The 27,778-nt window shown below is 35.5% G+C and overlaps 1 protein-coding gene across 1 annotated transcript in view; it reads right to left on the bottom strand.

Annotated features, from left to right (window-relative positions):
• Nucleotides 1–27,778, bottom strand: part of MMS22L (MMS22 like, DNA repair protein) — a 141,520-nt gene that overhangs the window by 88,698 nt on the left and 25,044 nt on the right. The window contains exons 10-12 of the mRNA XM_039467936.2: nucleotides 21,664–21,840; nucleotides 13,995–14,057; nucleotides 827–946 (exon numbers count right to left, since the gene is read on the bottom strand). Of these exons, the coding sequence (XP_039323870.1) occupies nucleotides 827–946; nucleotides 13,995–14,057; nucleotides 21,664–21,840 (360 nt within the window). The remainder of the gene's footprint in view (nucleotides 1–826; nucleotides 947–13,994; nucleotides 14,058–21,663; nucleotides 21,841–27,778) is intronic.

The following is a 27,778-nucleotide window of genomic DNA, read 5'->3' as shown; positions in this document are numbered from 1 at the left end:
AACTCGTCTGGACCCAATTCATTCACACTACTTTCAGGGGAAAAAAAAAAAAAAACTTTCTCAAACACATACCTAAGTTACAGCCTGGCTTTTAGTGTCTTCTGAATAAAGCAGAATTAACTGTACATTATCTTCAACCCTTCATAGTCTAGCCCCAGACTGCCTTCTCTAGTCTCCTATCTTCTGTCTTTCTCCATAGTTATCCCAGGCTTACCATTGAGAACTATTAACATGGTAGGAATAGACCACACTTTTTCATACCTCCATGCATTTGTCCATACTGTTGATTCTGCCTAGATCCTTTTTTTCTTCTGTTCTTAGAAAATTCTACTCATTCCCCCAAGCCTTGTTCAAAAATTATGACCTCATGAAGTCTTCCACAAATACAGATACTGGATTAGATACCCTCTCCTCTGGAGTTCCACAATTATAACTTTTTTCCCACAATATATGTATACCCACCCACTAGCCTATAGGCTACTCAAGTGCTAGGATTGTTTCTTACTCAGGACAGCAGTGCCTGTTCAATGTGTCATGAGCAATCAATTACTATCAGAAACATTTATAAATGAAGATATTATAAATATCTGCTACATTTTAGGTAGTTTGTTTACACTTGCTCTCAAGAAAAAAAGGATACCAAATCCTGTCTCCCTATGACAAAACTCTACAATGTTAAAGATAAAACTATTCATGAGCTGCTCCAATCTACTCTGCATAAAAATTAACTTTTTAAGAAAAATCTATCACTTTTCATAATTAAACCATAAAGATATTCCTCAAATATGTTCAATTTCTTTAGCAAATTCATATTCTATTCACTCACCAGGTTCTTACTATAATATTCCCATAAAATGGTAACAATTGCAATGTTTGGCTCCCAGAAATCACAAAGTGTCAAACAACAGTGAAGGTACATTCGTAATTGTTCTTCTAGAATGACATCCTAAAAAATAAATTGAAGTTATGAGGAGGTAAATAGCCTCTGGCAACATAAACATTTTCACTTGATATTGTACTGTATAACCTGCAGCTAAAAAGAAAATAAATATGTATCACCCAATCATACCCATTCTCATATTCAGACTAGATCTAAATCAATATAATGCATATTTCCAAAAATTTGTTTTAAAGACCATTAACGCATTCATATAACAGAAATGACATAACTTGACTTTTAATTCAATTATTTAAAAATTACAGCAGGTGTTTCATAACTGAATGGTACTGGAAACCCAGAAACCAGAAAAGAAACCCAAACCAGAAAGAAGTGGCAAAATGACCTAATAATTAAGATGTACACAAATCCAGAGGGCTTGGTCATATGTAAGTACTTGGTCAAATCTTTTTATAGGATTATGGAAGTTGTTCTTTCTAAAACCAAAGGATTGGCAGAGTACATCTATTTTAACCTTTTAGGAGATAACAGAAGGAAAAAGAAGTAGAAAAAACAGACACTTTTTCTATGACGATATAACCATGCATATCTTTTTTTAAATGACACACCCTGAATTCCAATCATTCAACAATTATATTTAAAACTTATCACCATACTAGGAACTGTTTCCTTTTTTTCTTTTTGGCCTCTCAGAAGAAAGAATTTGACTGAGGAGCATAAGGCCGAAAGACTAAAGCAAGTTTTAGAGCAGGAGTGAAAGTTTATCAAAAAGCTTTAGTGCAAGAATGAAAGGAAGAAAAAGAAAGTACACTCAGAAGAGGACCAAGTGGGCCACTTGAAAGATCAAGTGCCGGCCCTGTTTTAACGTACTAGGCACAGGATAACAAGTAAGTCCGACATAGCACATGTACTGGTAGAGCTTACATTTTTGGAGAGGAAAGAGGAGGACACTGAAACAAGCTAAATTTGAACAGATATAAGTGCTGAGAAAAACAAAATATAGCAACGTAATTGGTAGAGAATAAACATCATTCTTTTATCAACTGCTATGATTGGAAAAGCCTTCTGAAGGGCTGCAGTTGAACCACACGATTAAATGAAAGTCAATAAAGACTTGGAAAAAAACACATTCAAAGCAGAGAAAATGAGTGGAAAGTTCATCAATTATTAGTAAGCTTGTAATTATAAGATTAAGTACGAGACAGGAAGACAATCATATCTCATTTGAGGCTTTACTGGTTTTGGTAAGAAATCTGGATTGTATTTTAAATATGCTGGGAAGCTACTGGAATATAATAAGTGACATGAAGTGATTGTTTCAAAAACACTGCTCTGGATTATCCATGGAGAATGAATAGAGGGGTCAAAAATAGATGCAGGGAGACCAGGTAGGAGGCGACTGTGTGAAACTATGACTGAAACTTTAAAGATATGTTTGGAAAAAGATGCAATGAGATTTGCTGGTAAATTACATTAAGGTCTGAAAGAAAGAAGTTTCAGGTTTTGACATCAGGAAATAGGTCAATGGTGCTATTTCCTGAAATGGCAAAGACTAAAAGACGAACATATGAAGTAAGTGTCCAGGGTATCCAAGTAGAGTTACTAAGCAGACAATGTGACGTATGGGTCTAAAGTTCAGGGATTAAAGTCAGAGTTGTTGACACAAATTTGGGTGTTAACTTCACAGCAATAGTTTTTAGAGCAAGGAGGCTAGATAAGATCACCCAAGGAAAGAACACAGATAAAAAATGATTAAAGGATCAATAACTGAGAGCCCTTTGATATTGCAACATTTTGATATGAAGAAAATGAAGAATACTCTGTATGTAAAAACAAGTGGTGACTGAAGGAGAAAGGAAACCAGGCATTGTAGATGCCAAGAGAAGTATTTCAGAAAAACGACAATGGTGAACAGGATTGACTGCTGCTCAGAGGTTACAAAAAGAAGAAATAAGAACCCTTGGAAAAACAATGAAAGTCACTGATGGCCTTGCCAGAGCAGTTCGGGGTTTGGTGGAAATTATAAAGAAGAAGCTCACCTATGGATGGCTGAGGACATCTAGGAGGTGAGGAAGTAAAGATATTTAAGTGAAAACATAAACTTGAACAGGTGAGAAGAGTTAAGATCCAGTGTACAGGAGAAGGAATTCGATCTTGATAGAAACAGTGACACTTTCAGTATAAAAGAGGAATACAAAGCAGACGTGTTGGGAGATTTGAAGGTGTAAAGAGAATTCTTAATTGACCGATTCTATTTTTCGATGATTTAAGAAGCCAGATGTTGAGCTAAATGGATTGGAGGACAGTATGTATTAAATTGCATGTTAAAGAGAAGTTCTGGGATGGGTGTGACAGCTCCTGCCTGTAATCCCAGCATTCTGCGAGGTTGAGGTGTGTGGACCACCTGAGGACAGGAGTTCAAGACCAGTCTGGCCAACATGGTGAAACCCCGTCTCTACTAAAAATTAAAAAATTAGGCCGGGCATGGTGGCTCACGCCTGTAATCCAAGCACTTTGGAGGCCAGGGCAGGCAGATCACCTGAGGTCGGGAGTTCAAGACCAGCCTGACCAACATGGTGAAATCCTGTCTTTAAAAAAGAAAGAAAGAAAGAAAATTACAGAAATTAGCTGGGTGTGGTGGCAGGCACCTGTAATCCCAACTACTCAGGAGGTCAAGGCAGGAGAATCGCTTGAACCTGGGAGCTGGAGTTTGTAGTTAGCTGAGATTGCGCCATTGTACTCTAGCCAGGTGACAGAGTGAGGCTCCGTCTCAAAAAAAAAAAAAAAAAAAAAAAGTCCTGAAATAAGTCATTTTGGAGAGCAGAAGAGCAAACATTCTAAAGCTGATGGCCATTTGAGCTTTATGATCAAAAATTTAAGTCAGACACTTTAGTAAACATGATTGTATGATTTTTCTCCTACAATATTGAGCTGGGGGTGGGGTGGGAGATAGGAATGGCTTTTTCATGGCTAAAATAAGATAAGGGCTATGGAATTAAAGATGTTTTTCATGGAGCAATTATAATAATGGGCTGTATACATTGTTTAAGAAAGAAAGAAAATGGAAGAGGACAGAAAAATGAAAAGGTCAACAGTAATGGGCCAAAAAAGAAAAAGAAAAATGAAAAGTGAAACACTGCAGAGTATAACAATGGGAGGAGGTAGATGAGGCAAGTATAAGGAAATCTAAGAAGAAGTGAGCATATTAAGAAATTGAAAGGACAGTTCAATTCTACACAATAACAACAAGGTCACTAGCAGCAATAGTTTACCAGTATAGAAGAATACAGTGATCTTGGTACATGACTTTTCAATGAATGAAGAGTGACCCAAACACGAGTAAAAAACAGCAATGCACAATTTTTTTTTTTTGACAAGGCCTTAACTCTATTCATTCTTTAAAATACACTTCAGAGAAGGCAAGTTTCTGTCCATCAATAATATCCTCTAATTTTATTATGAAAATATTGAACTAGAACTAGGTTCATATTGATTCCTATACACACTACCAAACTGAAATAAAGCATACTAATTTTATTGTGTTTATAAGGTAAAAATGTAGGTTATGTTATCAAAGTTCACATTGAAGGGTTTTATTTGACATATGAAGCTCATTTTACCATGTAAAATCCACAAGAACACACTTAAACTACAAAAAATATGCAAAGTTTAGGAAAAGCAAAAGGAAGAATGCTAGATACCACACAGTGGAGTTAAACATATATGAAAATTCAAATCCCAGCTCTGCCATTTCCTAAGCTAGCTGAGTGAACCTGGAAAAAATCTTCAAACATTCTGGGCCTTAGTCTGTAAAAGAGTAAAACGGAAACAAGAATATCATCACTACACAAGACTGTCATAAGTATTAAGTGAAGGAATGTACAGCAAGTGTTAAGTACAGCTCGCGCAGAGATATCTATTGTTTTGTTATCTGCAGGAGAGAAATATACTTTTTTTAGACCAATGCTGCTCTTTTGATGATCAAACAATAAATGCAACAGGTCCATAGTATTGTTCCTTAAGCTGATACATTTTGTCAGTTTTAAGCAAACTCTATTTAATCAAACAGATTTCATTAAAGACATGTAAATCCATGCCCTCCCATGAAAGATTGCTTTTAGTAAGCCATAAGTTCTATTGGCCTCTTTTCCACATAGTCTTAAACCTGACTGGTTCAAGGAATACTACTCATATCCCACATTTTTCAGAAGCCCTTATGGGATGGAGTGTATCTCATCTAGGGTGTGTGTGTGTGTGTGTGTGTGTGTGTGTGTGTCTTGTGTGTTTGTGTGTATGAGAGAGCTATAGTGTACCTCATCTGGGGTGTGTGTGTGTGTCCCTGTGTGTCTTGTGTGTCTGCATGTACGAGAGAGTCAGAGACACAAGGAGAGAATATGAATCATTTAATGAATATTCCAGTAAGTCCATTAAATGAGTATGCCTGCTTCTAATCTCTGCTTTAGTCCTTTTTTAAAGAACGTTTTATCTTTACTTAGAACAATCAAATTTAGGCATATTACATATGGGCATACTACATATGTAGCATGTAGTACATATGTAGTACATATTACATATGGGCATACTACATACAGTCACATCTTTAGTTGAACTAATAATAAGCACATTCAGTCTTTTAGCTTATTCTATAGAAATGGCAATTTAACAACTGGTTATCATATATAATTTAACAAAAGCTCATTTTTATGCATAACTAATCTGCCTATCAGAAACCATCACAAGAAGAAAATTTATTCACAGTCTAAACAGTAACTCTGACTAGAAGTTTGCCTAATTGGATTTATTTTTAGGACTGAATAAACAGAGTTGGACTTCAATATCCCTGTTAAGATCCTTCTGCTCAAGAAACACTATGATTTTTAGTTAGTTATTTAAAGACGATTGCCCCACATTATTTAGATCTAATCACATTCTGAGTTGTTTCTACTCCTGGAATTTCCAAATTAATGGTGTTTGACAAAAGAATTTTTTAAAATCAGGCTTACTTTTTAAATACCCTTCCATAACCTTTACAAAATTAGAAATTGCGTCTGTGATCTCAGAAAACAATGAGGCTTTTAAAAAGCAGGAAGCAAAGGACAAAAAAAAAAAAAAAACACAACTTCCTTTTCATATGTAAATAATAAGGCTGTTCTAAGGTACAACAAAGGTTTACAATTAGCCTTCACAAATATTAAATAGGATTACCTTTAAAAAACTTTTAAATGCACTTATCTATTTGTACCTATGCAAGTAAAATTAAGCAATACATGTTCTTGTCACTAAACTAAAACTCCATCTTTGTTTCTGACAGATCTTCTCTGGCTAGAAAAAACAATTTAAAACATTATTTGCTTAATTAAAGCTGTAGTGGTAGGTTGGGTGTGCTGGCTCACATCTGTAATCCCAAGCACTTTTGGAGGCCGAGGCAGGAGGATTTCTTGAGGCCAAGAGTTCAAGATCAGCCTGGGCAGCATAGCAAGACCTATCTCTATAAAATGAAAACATTAACCAGACATGTGGCACGCATCTGTCCTAGCTACTCGGGAGATGGAAGCAGAAGTGCTTGAGCTCAGGGGAATTCAAGGTTATAGTGAGCTATAACCACACCATTGTGGGTGACAGTGAAAGCCTCTCTCTTTAAATAAAAAATAAAAACAAACAGCATAATGAAGTACAGACTAATTTTATTTGAAGACTGCTCTCTCTCTCTCTCTCTCTCTCTCTCTCTATATATATATATATATATATATATTTTTTTTTTTTTTCCTGTAAGTCATTTTACTTTGAATACATAGGAAACGAAACCCACAAACAGGAAGCTATGTTTATGGTTACATCTTTTAAACAATGTTCTGTATTTACAAATTGTTTTTTACCCTAAGTAAAAGCACCAGCTTAAAAGTTATAGGCTGCTAAAACCGTTACGATATTACAGACCCATTAAAAGACATTATGCTAAACGTACTTATTAAAAACCTTAACAAAATGAAAAGACAATGCAACCAACAAATTGAGCAAGCATGCTGGGCTGGGTGGCAGGTCTGATTTCCCTGCCTGTGTTTTGTTTTGTTTAAATACAGCAAATGGACTCTTTGATCACTGTCACTGCTGGAGATCAAGTTAACATGACCATGGTCAGATACCAATTTATCTCAATGGGAGAAAAAGAGATAAAATCAAACTGATAGTTCTATCCAAATATATTATTCTATATGACTACCTACTACTGCACCCACAAAATTTGTTTCCAGAAATCCAACACATAGTCCTATATACTTATAGAATATAATTTGATATAATCAAGGAACACTAAAACTGAAGGAATAGCAGAGGACCAGAGAACTACTTCTTCCTAAATATTATAATGGCCTCTTTTCCCATAGGAAACATATTATTTTGACTTCATGTTAGACTACATTCACAGAGCTTGTGTCTTAGATTAGCCATATTATTTCCACTTCTAGGGTGACTAACTCATCCTGGTTTGTTCAGACCTTTCCTGGTTTAGCAGTGAAACTCTGGGCCATGCAAACCAGAGTGGTTGGTCACCCGAACTACTTCTTTCCCCACACCACCCCCATGGCCCCCAATAGTCTTTGGGAAACAAGCGGTGTTTGGCTACATGAATAAGTTCTTTAGTGGTGATTTCTGAGATTTTGGTGCACCCATCACCCAAGCAATATACACTGTACCCCAACTATAGTCATTTTTTTTTTTTGAGACACAGTTTTGCTCTTGTCACCTAGGCTGTAGTGCAATGATGCAATCTCAGCTCACTGAAACCTCTGCCTCCCAGGTTCAAGCAATTCTCCTGCCTCAGTCTCCAGGGTAGCTGGGATTAAAGGCACATGCCATCATGCCCGGCTAATTTTTGTATCTGTAGCATTGATAGGGTTTCACCATGTTGGCCAGGCTGATCTTGAACTACAGACCTTAGGTGATCCACTTGCCTCAGCTTCCTAAAGTGCTGGGATTACAGGCAGGAGCCACTGCACCTGGCCTACACCCAAGGTATAGTCTTTTTGAGTGGTATATACTGTACCCAAGGTATAGTCTTTTAACCCTCATCTACTCTCACCCTTCCCTTCGGGTCCCCAAAGTCTATTATATCATGCTTATGCCTTTGCATCCTCATAGCTTAGCTCCAAGTTATAAATAAGGACATATGATGGTTAGTTTTCCCTTCCTGAGTTACTTCATTAAGAATAGTGGTCTCCAACTCAACCTGGGTTCCTGCAAATGCCATTATTTTGTTACTTTTTAAGGCTGAATAGTGTTCCATGTTCTATGGAACATTTTCTTCATCCACTTGTTGATTAATGGGCATTTGAGCCGATTCCATATTTTTGCAATTGTGAATTGTCCTACTATAAACATGGATGTTAAAGTGTTTCATAATGACATCTGTTATAGACATCTGGATAGACATCTAGTAGCTGCACTGATGCATCAAATGTTAAGTCTTCTTTTAACTCTCTAAGGAATCTCCATAATGTTTTCCGCAGTGAATGTACTAGTTTATATTCCCAACAGCAGTGTAAAAGTGTCTCCTTTTCACCAAGTCCACACCAACATCTATTGTTTTTTTTATTTTTAAGTTATGGCCATTCTTGCAGGGGTAAGGTGATGTCACATTGTGGTTTTGATTCGCATTTCCTGATCAATAGTAATATTGAGCATTTTTTCATCTGTTTCTTGGACATTTATATATCTTCTTTTGAGTACTGCCTATTCATGTCCTTAGCCCACTTTCTGATGGGATTGTTTGTTTGGTCTTGCTGATTTGTTTGAGTTCCCTGTAGACTCTTGATATTAGTCCTTTGTCAGATACATAGATTGTGAAGATTTTCTCCCACTCTGTGGGTTGTTTACTCTGATTATTTCTTTTGCTATGCAGAAGCTTTTTACTTTAATTAAATCCCATCTATTTTTGTTTTTGTCATATTCACTTTGGGTTCTTGGTCATGAACTCTTTGCCAAGGCCAATGTCTAGAAGTTATCTTCTAGAATGTTTATGGTTTCAGGTCTTAGATTTAAGTCTTTGATTCATCATGAGTTGATTTTTGTATAAGGTGAGAGAGGAGGATCCAGTTCCATTCTCCTACATGTGACTTGCCAATTATCCCAGCACTGTTTGTTGAATAGGGTGTCCTTTCCCCACTATATGTTTTTGTTTGCTTTGTTGAAGATCAGTTGGCTCTAAGTATTTGGCTTTATTTCTGGGTTCTCCATTCTGTTCCATTGGTCTACATGCCTATTTTTATATCTGTGCTGTTTTGGTGACTATAGCCTCATAGTATAGTTTGAAGTTGGGTAATGAGATGCCTCCACATTTGTTCTTTTGCTTAGCCTTGCATTGGCTATGCAGGCTCTTTTTCAGTTCCATATGTTTTAGAATTGTTTCTTAGTGAAGAATGATGACAGTATTTTGAGGGGAATTGCAATGAATTTGTAGAATGCTTTTGGCACTATGGTCGTTTTCACAATACTGATTCTACTCATTCATGAGGATGGGATGTATTTTTAGTTGTCTGTGTCATCTATGATTTGTTGTTCAGCACTGTTTTGTACTTTTCCTTAGAGAGGTCCTTTACCACCTTGGCTAGGTATACTCTGTAAGTATTTATTTTTTTGTGACTATTGTAAAAGGGGCTGAGTTCTTGATTTGATTCTCAGCTTCGTCACTGTTGGTGTATAGCAGTACTACTGATTCATGTACATTGATTTTGTATCCTGAAACTTTACCAATAAATTCATTTACCAGATTTAGGAGTTTCTTTGGATGAGTCTTTAGGGTCTTCTAGGTACAGGATTATATCACCTGCAAACAGCGACAGTCTGACTTCCTCCTTATCCATTTGGATGCCCTTTACTTCCTTCTCTTATCTGATTGCTCTGGCTTGGACTTCTAGTGCTAGGTTGAATAGAAGTGGCAAAAGTGGGCATCTTTGTCTTGTTCCAGTTCTCAGGGGGAATGCTTCCAACTTTTCTCCCCATTCAGCATAATACTGGCTGTGAGTCTGTCATAGTTTTATTACCTTAAGACCTGTCCTTTCTATGCCGATTTTGCTGAGGATTTTAATCATAAAGGGACACTGGATTTTGTCAAATGCTTATTCTGTGTCTATTGAGATGATCAAATAATTTTTGTGTTTAATTCTGTTTATGTCTATTGAGATAATCAAATAATTTTTGTGTTTAATTCTGTTTATGTATCACATTTATTGATTTGTGTATGTTAAACCATCCCTGCATCCCTGGTATGAAACCTACTTGATTATGATAGATTATTTTCTGGATATGTTGCTGGATTCAGTTCATGAGTATTTTGTTGAGGACTTCTGCATGTAAGTTCATCAGGGATCTTGGTCTGTAGTTTTCTACTTTTGCTGTGCCTTTCCCTGGTTTTGATATTAGGGTAATACTGGCTTCAAAGGAGAGCTTAGAGAGGATTCTCTTTTCCTCTATTTTTCAAAATAGTTTAAGTAGGATTGGTACCAATTCTTCTTTGAATGTCTGATAGAATTCACCTGTGAGTCTGTCTAGTTCTGAACTTTTTTTGGGTCTATAAGCTTGCCCTGAAATCACCTGCATAAGTATTCAGGTTTCTCAGGTGATAGATGGAGCCATGGAGCTCCCATGAATCTACATTTTCTGTCTTTGGCTACCAGGTGGGTAGAGAAAGACTGTGATGATTAATAATGACTGCCAATTTGATTGGATCGAAGGAGGAAGTATTGATCTTGGTTGTATCTGAGGGTGTTGCCAAAGGAGATTAATATTTGAGTCAGTGGGCTGGGAAAGGCAGACCTATCCTTAATTTGAGTGGGCACAATCTAATCAGCTGTCAGCTCAGCCAGAATAAAAAGCAGGCAGAAGAATGTGAAAAAACTAGACTAGCTTAGTCTTCCACCCTACATCTTTCTCCCATGCTGGGTGCTTCCTGTCCTCAAACATTGGACACTAAGTTCTTCAGCTTTGGGACTTGTACTGGCTTCCTTGCTCCTCAGCTTGCAGGTGGCCTACTGTGGAACCTTATGATGTGAGTTAACACTCCTTAATAAATTCCGATCCATCCATCCATTCATCCATTCCATCCATATTAGTTCTGTCCCTCTAGAGAACCCTAATATAAACATCATAAGGTGGAAGAATGGCTGGGCATGTCTGAGCTCAGACTCTCCTTGGGCAGGGCTTGATGCAACCACTGTGGGGTATGGGCAGGGGGCAGTTCTCAGGGCAACGAAGTTATGTTACAAGTGGAATTATGGCTGCCTCTGCTACTTCATATAGGTCTTCAGAAAAGTGGGGGAGCGGTGGTATTGATAGGCCTCACCCAGCTCCCATGCAGCCAGCAAGGTCAGTCTCAGTCCCACTATGCTCCCCAAAACAGCCAACAGAGCTGAATTTGTATCCTGGCCTCTGGTATGCAGGGCTGAGATCTTGCCCCAGGCTGCAAGCCTCCTAGCTAAGAAAGCAAGCTGGACTTTCAGGCCTTGCTCCTCCCTGCCTGGGTGGCTTCTGTGCTCCTCTCCATTTCCCATTTGCCCCCACTTGCACCACTGCCAATATTCTGCCCAGGAAAATTCACACTTGGCTGAAATTATTAAAAAGTTCAGCTGGAAGTCTCCTTCTCCTTGTAGTCCTTCCCAAATTCCACTGACTGCCCTCCCCAAGAACCCCTGTGAGAGAGTCATAAAAGGCTTCCCTGGGCTTCCTAGGCAACCCGGCATGCCCACAGAGCTCTTCCCACTGCTGCTTCTACTTTTATATTTCGTTCAGCTCTTTAAATTTGCTTCAGCTCTAGGTAAGGTTAAATCCTTCTCCTGTGATCTGGATTTTCCGGTTCCCCAGTGAGGATATGTGTCTGGAGACAGGCTTTTCCCCTCTCACACTTTGGACACTTACAGTTTTACAGCTGTCTCATGGAATTTGCAAAAACAGGCTGCTTCTTTCAAAGGGTCTGTAAATTCTTATGTTCCTGTGGTGGTTCTTGGAGCAAAAGTCCATGATGTGAGTCTCAATACACTGCTCTGTCTGTCCAAGTGGGAGTTGCCAATTAGTCCTACCTACTGTCTGCCTTTTTTAAAAAAAAAAAAAAAAAAAAAAACAAAAAAACCCACCCTATCTAGTAAGAATTGCTAATTTATCCTTAAAGCAGCTTTAACTACCACCATTAAAATACTAGTTATATTTTTAAAGTACGCTATGCATTGTCAGAATAAGTTTTAGTACATTATGAGTAAGACAGTCCAACTAAAAAGAAGTATTTTTTCAAGTAAATATGAGTTTCCTTCATTTAAAATCAAAATTATAGGGAATCAAAATCCAAAGAAAAAAAGTATTTATTTTCAAAGAAAATAAAAGTGTTTAAAGAAGATTTTCAATGTCTTAGACAAAAAGCAAACTCTTCTATGAAACAGAGGTGATGACAAATTTTCCTGTTATTCCTTCCTAGGAAATATGTATCCTAATGAGGAACAACAGGAAAGAATAAATTTATTCACATATATATTTTGTATATTTATATAATATGTAAATATGTATATATTTATCCACATAAACCTTTAGAGATTCCTAAAAAGTATTCTGTAACTTAAAACCAGCTGAGCACAAAACCATAAATTCATACACTGTTAGAGCTAAAACAGAGTTTAAAAATTATTAAATACAACAGAAACATGGGTCCAGGAGCAAGAAATTTAAAGGACACAAGCAGTTACAATTTAATTGAAAATTAAAGCCCTGAGTTACTGACTCAGATTCAGTAACTGTCAATGGAATGTTATCCAGACTTTACTGAAATTCTTTGCATTTGGTTTTAAGTATGCCAAGTTAAAGCATTAAGACTGAACTAATAACTGATACAAATGACAATGACCACTGTAATATGCATCTCATTCCACAGCCACTTTTTAGTAATTCCTTTCATTCTGAAATAAAAAAATGTACATAAGAAAAAATTTACATAAGTTATTAAATCAATATGTTCTTAAAAAGTGAGTATGATATAGGACAAAATGAGTATGATATAGGACAAAAGTGTATGAGTATGATATAGGACAAAACGAAATGAGTATGATATAGGACAAAAACGAAATATAAAACAAAACCTTTTAAAGGAATTGTAGAAAAGATAAAAAGATAATAGATCTTTTGCTTCTGATACAATTTATGTATGTGGAATTCTTTGTCATTCTAAGCTAGAATTTTTAGTTCATAATTAGATGACTGATATTATAACTAAATGCTTTATATTTCCTAAAAAAGAGTTAATGCAGATAATAAACGAAAGAAAATTTCAAGCAATTAAAATGTTTTCCAAAGACATAGCGACTCTACATACACACACACACACACACACACACACCCCCCATAAAGCAGTATTATACTACAATATTTCCCTTTTATTCCTCAAGTTTTAAATAATCTTTATTTCTTAAAAGAAAGTTTCCCAAATTCCAAAATATTATAATTCTCCATAAACTCTTAAAAAAATGATAACATAAAAATTTATAGGGCTTCCATACAATATGTTTAAAAATGTGATGAACAGCATGTTTAAAACTATTTTAAAAGGAGGTCAAGTCTGACCTCTAGGCCATGAAGCACTACATTAACAGCTCTGCAGAAAGAAAAATGATAAGGTATGAAATGAATGCTCAGAAACTAGGACCTTATCGGTTAGAATATGATTCAAGCCTGTAAGACAAATTGCTCAGCAAGGCAAGTCACCTTCCTGCTGTGATGAGGATATAGCTGAATTTCCAATGCCAACGACTATCTCCCTCATTGTGTCACCTAGTTTGATATCATACAGTCAAGGAATGGCATACAGTTCTGAAGCATCTACCACTTATTTTGAATACATTTTGTCAAAGTCACCAACTAGGATAATTATCTTTGTCCTTTAACTGACAACTCAGTGTTAAAAATCTTTAAAGAATAATCACTAAAAGAAACTACTGTGACCCTTCAAAGCATAAAAGTTATTTGTTATCTGAATCATTTTTAACAGGCTGCTTGTTTTTAAAAATAAAATGTATGGCATAAAAATTTAGCAAAGTCCATAAAATGTCTTACTTCAATTGCATACCTGAACGCTGATGGACTTTTTTAGCAGTTCTTCTACAAAGTTCCAATTTGATTCCATTTTTCTCTAGAAAGGGAGAAAATAGTTGTATATCAAAATTATTGCGCTTGATTATGCCTATATTTAAAATTAGGATATAGGAAATTATGTGTCCAGTACATTTTTCTCTATCATTCAGCATTAACTTAATTTCTTGAATTTCTAATACTGCTTTGGTAAAGAGTTCATGCACTTGGCAGAAAAATATGTATTGCTATTCCAATCCAATACAAACCGTAACAGGAGTTGTAACAGTGGTACTTCAGTAAGATATAGATATTCTACCAAATATTTAATTTCTGCTTTCAGATACAAAAATCCAACAGAAAAAAAAAAAAAAAACAAACAAAAAAACCCCACCATATATCTACATGTATTTTCGTTGTTGTTTTTTTTAATGCTGAGTATTCATCTCTAGTTTCCACTTTAATCACTGGAGCTTTTTCTTTCATTTCACACATAATAAACCTGAGACCATCTGCTTTAGTAAACTAAGTAACTAAAATTTTATACAGAAAATAAAGGAACCTTTACACAGTGCTACCACATTTTGCTAATGGTCACCTATCTGGCAACCTCAACTATCCAGAATGATCTCTGTGATAAGGAAGAAAGCTAAAAAGGACTTTCACAAAGGCTAGGTAGGCACTTAAAACAATTCCACAGTTCCAAAAGGAAAGCCTGAAAAACATTCTCCAGGTTACCTTGTTCACTTAATACTCAGTTCTGAAGTTCTGCACATGTGCATACTGAACAAAACCAGAAGCAAAGAAAGTATTTTTAAATAATAAGCAGGTAATAACCAGTTTCTAATGTGGAGGGGAAAAAAGGTATAAAAAGTAATCATAAGACCTCAAACAGCAAAACCTAAGGCCTTAAAAAGTAAAAGAAAGACTTTCACTACACCGTTCTTATCCCTGTTAAAAAGAATATGATGCTCACAGGAATGAACTAAAATGGAAAAGTGTTAAATAAAGCATAATGAATACTCACCATGCTTTTAAATGGCTAGACAATAGTCATGTAAAATGCTAACTATAGTAAATCTCTAAATAAAATTTATTTTTGAGAATGGAGTCTTACCGTTGCCCAGGATGGAGTGCAGAGGCCAGATCTTGGCTCCCTGCAGCCTCCACCTTCCAGGTTCAAGCAATTCTGCTGTCACAGCCTCCCAAGTAGCTGGAACTACAGGTGCCCATCACCATGCCTGGCTAATTTTTCTATTTTTAGTAGAGAAAGGGTTTCACCATATTGGCCAGGCTGGTCTCAACCTCCTGACCTTCGTGATCCACCCACCTCGGCCTCCAAAAGTGCTGAGATTACAGGCATGAGCCACCATGCCCGGCCAATATTTTCTTAATAAAGAGCATAGAGTACGGTAGTCAGCCTGTAAGATGTCCCCCAATGACCCTTGTCTTCTGGAATTTATGCTTTCTACAGTTTCCTCTCATATTGTACTAAGGTTGGTCACTAACAGCCTATCAATACCAATATGAGTGATAGCATGTCACCTCCAAGAATAGGTTACAAGACTGAAGCTTGCATCTTCACGATACTTTGACCTGTTAACTTGATCTGGAAACAGCTATATTGCGAACAGCCCCTATGATGAGAAACTGAAGGATTCTGCCAACAAAAGTAAAGCCGAAAGCAAATACTCCAGTTCCAGTTAAACCTTCAGATACTGAAACCCTGTCTGATAGCTTCATTGTAACCTTATGACAGACCCTGAGCTAGAATCACCCAGCTAATCTTTTCCTGAAGACTTGACTCTCAGAAATTGAGTGTTAGATAATAAATTTTTTTTTGGATGCTGGTAAACTTCTGTGACACAGCAATAGACTACTAATAATGATTTAGTTATTTTTAGCAAAATTATTGACTTTTTGACATACAGAAATAAAGTGAATTAAAAAAACCGATTTATTGGGAGAAAATGTGGAGTAAAGAATTTGGCCTTGCCCAAAGAAAAGATCTGGCCTGCTGGGTGTGGTGGCTCAAGGTGGATTACTTGAGGTCAGGAGTTTGAGACCAGCCTGGTCAACATGGTAAAACCCCATCTCTAATAAAATACAAAAATTAGGGTGTGGTGGTTGGTATATGCGTGTAATCCCAGCTACATGAGAGGCTCAGGCAGGAGAACTGCCTGAACCCAGGAGGCAGAAATTGCAGTGAGCCGAGATTGTGCAACTGCACTCTAGCCTGGGCGACAGAGTAAGACTTCATCTCAAAAACTAAAAGAAAACAAAAACAAAAGAAGAAGAAAAAAATAAAGAAAAGATGTGGCCTTTGCCCTTAGCTTCTTGGGAGGTCCTCTCTGGGCCCTCTGAATGTTATGCCTGATAATAGCATCTTTGACTAGGGGCCTATAGTCATATTGGATAATTTAACAATGTGATAGAGAGTGAAGGCTGGACACACCCATATTGTCTTAGCTTAGGGACTGGCCACGCCCAAAAGACCAACAATGTCACTCAGGCTGGGGGCTTTAAGTCAGGTGACTTGGAAACTGAAACCAGTTATGTGAGGAATTTAATAGTCCATGCCTACATAATGGAACTCCCATAAAAACTATGAACACTGAGGCTTGAGTGGGCACCTATTTTGCAACACTCCTTGCATACTGTCACACACTGATAGCAGGAGATGAATGTGGCCTGACTCCATGAGGCGAAAACAATAGAAGTTCCACATTTGGCACTTCCGGACTCTGGCCTATGTCCTTCTTCTTGGCTGATATTAATTTATATCCTTCCCCTTAAGAAAACAAAATTATAGCTTTCAGTGAGTTCTAACAAATTATCAAACCTAAGGATAAGGATAGTTTTGGGAACACCCTGAGCTTTCAATTGGTGTCAGAAGTAGAGACAGTCTTAGGGACTGTGCCCTGAAACATGGCAGTTGGCCCTAAAAGTCTCTCTCAAAAAAAGATAATTTTCATCAATACTATATGTATAAGGTTATGTTCTTTACACATTACTTCCTCAAAAAAATTTCCCCATTTCATGGAAAACATAATTAAGTCTCAGGAAGGTCATGTATGTAGAAGTCAAAGAATGAATTCAAATCCAAATTTATCTGGCACCAAAGCCTGTATCTCTTCTACTATAAAATGTACCAGTAACAAATTTTTTTTCCTTAGCACGCCTTCTCTCAGATTTCAGGAATACATTTTTGTATCATTCTTTATTAAGAAAATGTCACCTTCAGTGCCAAGTGAGAAGGGCCATGATAGGGATGATGTAATTTAAGTTTTAACTTTATAACTGGATAGTGTTTAGTATAATTCAATCATTCTGTGTTATCCAAGCATTTGAATCACAAGAATTACAGAAAAACAGTGTAATTTTCACCCAAAGACTTTCAACTATATAAATCAGTACTGTGGCTATAATAGAAAACAAAAATAAACAGAAATTCAAAGAAAAGAATGGTAACTATATCATGCCCAAATCAAATGTAAGAGAAGATGCATCAAAGGAATACAGACTTTTCTTCCACAATAAAATTTCATTTTGAGCAGCTACAGCATTTTTTTTTCTACCTACCAAGTTAAATCTGCTGATAGAAAGGAGGTAGGATGTCATCACTTTGAGGTTACATTTTATATTTCTTATCTCACTATTAAAACTAAGACACCCATTTAAACTTTAGTATAGGTAGGATCTCTACCAGACATGTAAAATAGATCCTCCACCCTCCACTTCCAGCAGATGAGGTAGTCTGGTGCAACTTTCACTGTAAGGTTACATTTCACACTTTTATCTGGTTACTATTTTCAGATGTTTCAAAGATGAGCATCAGCTAGCGTGACTGATTGTACTATGTTCTGGGTACAGAAAACACTGTTAGAACTGACCCCCTGCAATGCCCAGAAGTAATTTTCCTTTTTAAACTATATTTGGTTTTAAATAGATGAGTAGAATTGTGAGAGTAACCCACTCTCATCTTGGTTGATAGAAAACCATTAAATAGAAATGTATGAAAATCTAAGGACTCTAATATGAAAAGTGAGATACCAAATTTTTCTTATAGGCCTACAATAAGAAATTGGCTAGCTTTGTGAGTTAAATCCATTATAACTTTGTGATTTAAATCCACTATAGGTTTATGTTTTAAACCTATTTAAAATGTAAAGATTTGACATTAACCTTCAGGGCAAAGCAGTTCACATTTAAAAAGTGAAACATCTCCACAATGCTGTAAGATTAGAGATATTTCTCTGGTGAAGAACCTATGACTAGCCATTACTACTTCATATCATCTCTCACTCCAGATTACTCTTTAGTAGAATAAAACATGCTTACAACACAACCATGTTCTCTGCTGTAGTTGGTTATATTAATATATCATAATGAGGGAAAAAAAAGAATTTTCAAAATTCTAATCTAAATAGATCCCAGACCCAAATTAACATCTTATATAATCTCTCAGAAACAACATGTCAATATGCCTTTATGCTCATAGCTTAGAATGACTATCTGATTTATCAGTTAAACTGAAACACTTTGAGGATAAATGGAAAAATTAACCAGTTAGGATAAATAGATAATAGGTATCAACTGGGACTGTCTGTACCTGGCAAATGGGAACACATGGTTACCCTATCAAAGACCTATTCAGAAGAGGCAATCCGTAGGAGAACTCTAATATCAAGTTTATCTAAGAGATAAAATAGGGTGATATTTAACCACAGTGTATCTCAATTTCTTTAGCTGTAAAACAAATCTATTACCCTCTCACGTACTTTATATTTCACTGAGACAATATACAGTAACTATGAAATAATAAATATGTTGCAAATGCAGTACATATTTTACCCCTAATGAAAACTATTATGTCCTAGAGAGCTTGTTTTTCTTTAAAAGCTTTTAAGAAATCCAGAAATATTTAAAACTCTTTGACGACTCATATATAAAGGCAAAGTTTATTTTACATGTACATATACACATATATACTACACATCCTCATCATTTTATCATATGCAAGGTTCTTTTTCAATTAATTATCAGGGCCTTTTCTTTTAAAACTTTCTACATAAAATATATGATTTTAAAAAATAAAAATATCTTGGCAAAAGAAAATCACACAGGGACTGCTGACAAATATTAAAAGACACAAGTTAAGCTATTTTAAACATAGACAATTCATTTACTACCTTGATTCAGAGCAAATAAAAGCAATAATCTCCTCTGGAGTTCTCTATATGAAATAGAAGAGTGACTTCAGCACTGTTACCATGGGTGGTTATATCAGTGCAATTCAATATTACAATAGCAATGATATATATTAATGTGACTAGACTGCCTACCACACTGAGAATATCTGGGGGGTCAATATCAACTAATATTGAAATATACTATGCACTCAAATAAGTTTTAATACAGTTCCAACAAGTATTAATAACCTAAAAGGATATTTGTTAAAGCAAGAAGTAGTACAATCTGACAGGGTGTGGTGGCTCACGCTTGTAATCCCGGCACTTTTGGGAGGCTGAGGTAGGCAGATCACCCGAGGTCAGGAGTTTCACACCAGCCTGGACAACATGGTGAAACCATCTCTACTAAAAACACAAAAATTATCTGGGCGTGGTGATGTGTGCCTGTAATTCCAGCTACCCGGGAGGCTGAAGCAGGAGAGTTCCTTGAACCTGGGAGGCAGAGGTTGCAGAAAGCCAAGATTATGCCACTGCACTCCAACCTGAGTGACAGTAAGACTCGATCTCAATGAAAAAAAAAAAAAACAAAAAGTAGTACAATCTATTTCATGTGTATCCTCTCACAGGCACCGAATATTATGTTAATACCTAGAAGGAACTCAGAAACGCTTAATTGCCGTATTTACTTAGATTGATTAAAATGAGAAATATATACTTAAGCTGGAAAGGAAGAGAAATGCAAATGGTTATGTTAAGACCTTAGAATCATAGGTAATTTCTTTTAGTTCCTTTAATATTATTCTAGTATTCTAATAATTAAAATATTAGAAATCACATTAACTCCACAAAAACACTTAATAAAAAAGCTACTATAGTAATAACAGCAATGGCTAAAATTTAGTATTTACTCTGTATTGGCATGGTAAATACACATGGGTACAAACAAAAACACACAATTATTTTCAGTGAGAAGTTCATTGACTTTTCTCAATAAATTGGTAGAATACTTAAATACACGGATACTGAGCTGTGTGTGAACTTCTCAGACCAATGTCTGACGTATTTCACTGTATCCTAGGATCTCCTAAAGGGTCTTTTATTATTAGGGGGATTATTTAAAGGACTTTTTGAGACCCTTTCCATTTCTATGATGCTGTGTTAATACTAACCCTCAGATTCCCTAGATGACTTCTCAAAGCTGGGTCTATCTAATATTCCAAAGAGGAAAACCCATCAAGCCTATCAAAGAAAATGTTTCATAAAGCAACGGTTCCCATACCTCTTAGAAGATGAGAACCAAGGAACTTTTTAAAAATCAGGATTTCCAAACTCGAAATCAGATTACTACGTCAGGATCTCCAGAGTTAATATCTAGATATCTGGATTTTTTTTTTTTTTTTTTTTTTTTTCCTGAGATGGTGTCTCACCCTGCTCCTCAGGATGGAGTGCAATGGGATGATCTTCGCTCATCGCAACCTCCATCTCCTGGGTTCAAGCGATTCTCCTGCCTCTGTCTCCCAAGTACCATGTACATCACCATGCCCTGCTATTTTCTGAATTTTTAGTAGAGACAAGGTTTCACCACATTGACCAGGCTGGTGCCCAACTCCTGATCTCAAGTGATCCACCCACCTTGGCCTCCCAAAGTACTGGGATTATAGGTGTAAGCCACCAATGCCTGGCCTAGATATCTGGATTTTTTAAAAAATCACAAGTAAGTCTAATGATCAACCAGGTTTGGGAACCACTGCCATAAAAAAGACCAATTTTAAAAATATAGACACATTTGCTTCATGATTCTAGATGTTTATTTTATGGAGCTGATAGGCTAATAATACAATACTATTAATTTCTGAACATGGTAGAAATTGTATAAAAATAGGTTTTCAAAGTAGAAATCTATTTGCTGGCTTTATTCATAAGGTTTTTAAAGTAACACGGTAAACAATGTTTCTATGAGAAATTAATATACCAGTTAAACTCTATCTGAAGCAAACTTCACGGTTGTTTAATAAATTATCTTAGCAAAAAGCTTCACTAGAGAAGTGTTATTCTCAAGTACTTTTACTAAATTATTCACAAAAATAAGTAATTCATTCTTTAAGATATTTCTTTGCCAATCTTAACAGATTTTAAAACTAGAAGGAAACTTCGTGACAATCCAACTCCATGATTTTTTGTTAAAGGAAGACAGGGTTGGAAAGGTTTAAGTAATTTGCTCAGGGTCGCACAATTGCTCAGTAGCAGGGCCAGGACTATACACCAAACCTTCCACAAGTTCCCTTTTTTAAATTAATTAAAACATAAACTTTATAATTTTTCAAGATGTTTACAGAAACATTATACACAGATATAAATAACTTATCTCTGTGATTGTAATATGACTTGTTTCTGCTCACTTACTTTCTAATTTGTCCAAATAATAATAAATATTAATTGACAATATAAGCAAGTTTTTAAAAAATGAAGTCTTACCATTTCATCTAGTACTCCATGGCGATCAAACTGGTAAAATGATGCTACATGAGTAACAATCCACCAACTAAAACCTAATGGATCCCTGGACTGGATTACAGGCATAGAGGGTCTTCTTCGGTCACTTGATTTTTCAAACAGTGTTTTAAGTAGTTTATTCAACCAGGTCCAGAATGACTACAGAAACAGAGGTAATTTGATTCAATTAAATTAAGACACTTTCAATAACCTTTGATTTACTGGTTTTTCTCTATTTTTATAATAAAGCATACATACAAAAGACAATACAAAATACACACATAAAACTTAAATAATAAAAATACCCAGGATAAGAATCAGAACATAACCAGTACTTTAGAAGTAATCTACTTCCTCCATCCAGGGGTAACAATTTTGCTTACTTTCATAATCAATCATTTCCTTGCTTTGCCACACAGGTACATAAGCCTATATTATATATTGTGTGGCTTCATCTGTGTTTTGTTATTTTTAAAATGCGTGTCTGTATTCTTAACCAGCTTGTTTCTAATTCTTTTGTAACTTGCTTCTTTTGGTCAATGCTACATTTCTGAACTCATCCATATTAATGAAAACAGCCATAATTCATTGCAATATTCCTGTATATGACTATATTATAAAACATTCAATCTATAATTCCAGAACGTTTAGTGAGTTTTAGTAGGTTTTTTTCTAGGTATTTCATGTAAATGTTCAAGTTCTTAGACAAAGTTGTTAACAGTATCTCTTACATTTCTAATGTACACAGAACTAAAGTCATGTTCCTTTTCATATTTCTAGTTAGTATTTAGTATTTTTATAATCATCTTCAGTAAAATTGTCCTATTTTACTTATCAATTTGAAGACCCAACTTTTGGCTCATTTTATCCTTTTTATTGTTTTAATATCATAATATTTTATTATTTAAATAATTTTCTTCCTTTTACTTTATTTGGGTTTACTATGAAGGGGTTATTTCCAACATCTTGAGATAAATTCTTAGTTCATTAATTTTCAATCTTTTTCTCTCATATTTGCATTTAAAGTTACAAATTTTCCTCTAATTGTAACTTTAGCTGTAGTCCCAAAGCTTTAGCTTATAGAATGTGATTTACTTCAGAATATTTCCTAATTTCCATTATCTCTTCTTTAACCTGAGTTATTTAGAAATATATTTTATTATTTCTATGCATGTGTATTTCTCCTTGAAAATCTGTCAATTTTAAATTCCTATAGTTAACATCATGTTATTAGCCACATGCAAATTTAAATTTGTATTCTTGATAAAGCAAACATTTCATCACTATAAAACAGCTTAAGGCTTTTTTGTTTTAAAGTCAAAGTTTTTCTAATATTTGTTTAATTTCACCTTCTTGTATCTTTTCTATCAATTTTAAACCTTGACATATTGTTTTAGATATATCTCTTGTAAACCAGCTTATAATCTATCCTGACAATATTATCTTTTAAATGGAACTTTTAGTAGTATCATTGCAGGTAATATGACTAATATTATTTAGTTTTAAATTTACAATTTTATTCCATATTTGTATTTGCATACCTACTGTATCTACCAACATCTCCTTCTTTGGGGTTGAATATTTTTTCCCCTTCTACTATCTTGGAAGTTAAAAAGCCAACTTTTCTTACTTTACTGATGATCTTAGAAATAATAGCATACATCCAAATGTCCTGGTAAGTTAATACAGACCTTTCTCTTAGACAAAACAAGGGCCTTAAAAGACTCTAGCTCATTTATGCCCTACTCACTTTAGATGCTATTACTACATGCTTTAGCTCTATTTTTAAATTCCAATAAATTACTGATTTATACAAAACATTTACCACTTTCTTTGCACTTTATTTCTTCTACATGTCAGATTTCCCATTTTGGCATCACTGTCCTTTTGCCTAAATATCCTTCAGGACTCCCTTCAATGTCGTTTCACTGAAAATAGCTTTATTTTACCTCACTTTTGAAAGATATTGATAGGTAAAGAATTTTAGGTTGACAAATATTGTTTTGATACAATAAGGATATTATTCCCACTGGCCTCCATTGTTGTTGATAAGTCATCTGTCCATCTAATTGTCACTCTTTTAAAGGCAGTATATTGGCCAGTTGTAGTAGCTCACACCTGCAATCATAGCACTTTGGGAGGCCAAGGCAGAAGGACTGCTTGAGGTCAGGTGTTTGAGACCAGCCTGAGCAGCACCAGTGAGGCTCTGTCTCTACAAAAAATAACTTAGCCAAGTATGGCAGCATGCGCTTGTTCTCCCAGCTGCTAGGAAGTCAGAGGCAGGAGGATCACTTGAGCTGAAGAAGTTGAGGCTGCAGTGAGCCATGACCGCATCATTGCACTTCAGACTAGGGGACAGAGTGAGACCTTCTCTCTAAAAAAAATAACACCTTTTTCTGTCTGATGTTATAAATTTCTTTGTCTTTGGTCTTCTGTGATTCCACTGTGATGTATCTGGGTGTGTTTTTTCTCCTTATTTACCCTATGTGGGTTCATTGAATTTATCTGATTAGCTTTCATTAACATTTGAAATTTTTCATTTTTTTCCTCAAATGTTTTCACTGTTCCACTTTGTAAGTATAATTAGAAGTATATCAGACATCCTCTCTATTCGTCATGTCTCTTAACCACTCTTTCATGTTTTTCATTTTTCTTTGTATTATAATGTGCACAATAGATCGTATTGAGAATTAGCCTACTATATCATTATGCAGCAATCATAAGATGCATTTAGCTATCACATCATTTAATCTGTAAATTTCTTCAGCTTCCTTTAATCTTTAAGAGTTCCTGAGATTGTATCATTCATAAACTTGGTATTTTTAAAGAGTATAGGCCAGCTATTTAGGTTTGTCTAACATTACACATTTTATTCCCTTTTGTGGGGGGAGGGCCTTACTCTGTTGCCCAGGCTCCAGGCAGTGGTGCAAAATCCTGAGCTCAAGTGATCATCCCACCTCAGCCTCCCAAGTAGCTGTGACCACAGGCATGTCACCACCACACATAAGTAATCCTGTTTGTTTTTTGTAAAGACAAGGTCTCTATGTTACCCAGTCTTGAACTCCTGGGCTCAGGAGAGCCTCCCACCTAAGCCTCCCAAATTGCTGGGGTCACAGGCATGAGCCACCATACCCAGACTATTTTTGTTCTTTCAAGGCATCATATTGGTGGCACATGGTATTAGTCTGTTCTATTACTAGTTAACTTTGATTATGTGGTTAAGGTAGTACCTGCTACATTTTCTGTACTATAAAGTTATTATTTTCTTTTTTATAATTGATAAATATTATGTAAAGATATTAGCTAACTAAGTAAATACGCTGTTCTTCATCCATTTTGTCCACGACTTTAAGCATTCATTGAGGATTCTTGCCTGAAACAATTACCATGGAAGTTATAAAACGGTGATTTTCTAATTACATCATGACTCTATGTTTTTTTTAGGAAAAGCTTCCCTTTTCCCAATTTGTATCAGTAGGGACTCACAGATTCTTAACAGATTACAATCCTTTACTATTTTGTATCTCAAATTTCCAAGGTTTAGCCTATAGACCTTAAGGCTGGCTCTTGTGTCCTTCTGACATGTACTCATCATTTTTTGAGTACCTCCTTAGTTTCTGGTACAAGATGTTTCAGGCTCATGTTTACTTTCCATGCCTCATCCTATAATCAGTCATTTATTCAAAGACTCTTGTTTCCTTTCACTACAGAATGGTTATTCTGAAACTAAGATATAGCTAAAATATGTATATTGTTACTCAGATACCACTGCTTGTAAGCCTACCTTGTGAAAAAGGTAGGAAATAGATGTATGCACACACACATATATATTTATATGTAGTCCTATATATTAAAAACAAATATTTCATACCGTCTCAAACACTAATCCAACATATTGTGGTTCATGCTGGCATTCCTTCTTTGCATATGTGTAACCCAATTTCCCAAGACAGACAAACCTGACTCCATTTCGCCACAATGTATTTACCAATTTTTTGAGTCTAAGAATACAAATATAATAGATCTAAAATTGCTAATCCTCACATAACAATGTAAAAAAACAAATCTTCTACGTGAAATATTTACAGTTCTTTATGATTTGTCTTTGGCTGTATAGTACAGTGTCAAAATAGTACATTTTAAAGTTACCTGGGTTAGTACTGCCAATCCTTGCAACGAGTATTATTGTTTTAAAATACATTTAAGTTCAGTTGTTTCTGCCTTCAGACCTGGACTCAAGCTGGAAGGTACACCATTGGCCTCTGGTTTGCAGGCCTGTGGACTGAGACTAGAAACTGTACCATCAGCTCCTCTGGGTCTTCAGCTTGCCAACCTCAGATTCAGGACTTCTTAGCCTCCATAACTCTGTGAGCCAATTCATTATAATAAATCTTATATATCTATATATCCTATTGGTTCTGTTTCTCCAGAGAACACATACTAATACAGAACAATACTTCAGAGTACAGATATACCACGGTTTGCTCAACCACTCTTTTTCATGTATGGAAATTTAGTTTCTACTATTATACCATTATAAAAATAATTCTGCAATAAATAAACTTATGCATATGCATTTTAATTTTGGAAGGTACACATTTAGAGTAAATACCTGGAAGTGGGATTGCTAGGGTCAAAGTTACAAAATCCTTGGCTCACACTTTTTCATTGAGTCATTTTAAGTGCTCCATTGATGTATTGCTTTAAGCTGATTTCGAGAAGTCTAGCACCAATAAAATTATTTTGCTCTTATAAGTTATTTGGTCTTTGTTTCTACAGAACTTGGAGATGTTTTATGTTTAAAATCAAACAGTTTTAGTAAGACATGTCTTAGGGTGGATTGCTTGGGGTTAATCTTTCAAATTATCCAGTAGGCCCTTTCAATACGTAGATTTAGATCTTTTATTTCTGGGAAGTTTCCTTTAATTATAGTTTTTAATAGTAGCTATAACCCATTGTTGTTTTCTTTTCTAGGGATTGCATTTATATATATGGTTATTTTGTCTCTGCTTATCTTCAATCTCAACCATTTTCTCACAAACTCTTTATATTTATCTCATTTTTATTTCCTTAGTTGTTTTTCAACCTTTCCTCTATACGCCTTATTAAATTTTCATTTAAGTCCATTCTCCCTTGGTCATCTTGTAATTTAGTCCATTCTGATACAATGTTCCTCTTCCTATTTCTTTCTTGCATTCAATATACTCCTTCTATCCATCTTGGTTTTCTGTCCATTTGTTTTTAATATTTGACTATCTTATTGAAGGTGTTTTTCTGTACCCCCAGATGTGGTCTGAACAGACAAACTAATTCAATCTGCAGTGTTGTTGTCCCTGTCTTCTTTCTGCTTTATAGTTGTTTCTGGAGGAGAGGGTACCATCAACTAAAGCGTATCAAATTTGTTTTCTTCCAATAACTTATAAAGGTCTAGTTTTATTCTATTCATTTTGTAGATTAAGACTAGCTTAAAAGATTCTTAATTCAGGGGCACCTTCTTTTGACAATGCACCAAAGTCCCATTTCTTTGCTGAATTTCCTTTTCTCTTTTTTTTTTTTTTTTTGGTTGGTTGTTTTTTGGTGGTGGAAGTGGGTATGAGTCCTTTGATTTATTATTTTTTTTTTTGGTGGTGGTGTTTTAAGACCCTAAATTTTCTGCTTTCTCTTCTGACCCCCTTCATCAACCAATCACCAGCAGGTACCATGACTCATTTTTGCCTTTTTACTCTACAGAAACTCCATGTTGTATGGACACTTTTATGTTTCTTTCATATCATAAGTTATCTGATCTATAAGAAAACTTTTTCAGTATCTTCACATTCTGGCAATGATTTTAAAGCAGTTCTATAACCACTGCTAGTTCTCTTCTCTGAGTAGTTTTTCTCAGACTGTCCTGCCTTGTTAGAAAGGCCTTTGGTAAGAGCTTAAGTGGTTTTGTTTTTAAAATTGACAGTACTAAGCACACCTATTTGCAGTTACATAATATGAATGTTTTTGTATATGGCCGACATTCGGACAACACAGGTTTGAAATGGATGGATGAGCTTATACATGGATTTTCTTCCATCTCTACCACCCCTAAGACAGCAAGACCAACCCC

Source organism: Saimiri boliviensis, chromosome 4 (assembly GCF_048565385.1).
Source record: "Saimiri boliviensis isolate mSaiBol1 chromosome 4, mSaiBol1.pri, whole genome shotgun sequence".
In the NCBI taxonomy this organism is placed as follows: Eukaryota; Metazoa; Chordata; class Mammalia; order Primates; family Cebidae; genus Saimiri; species Saimiri boliviensis.
This window is presented reverse-complemented; position numbering and strand designations above follow the sequence as displayed.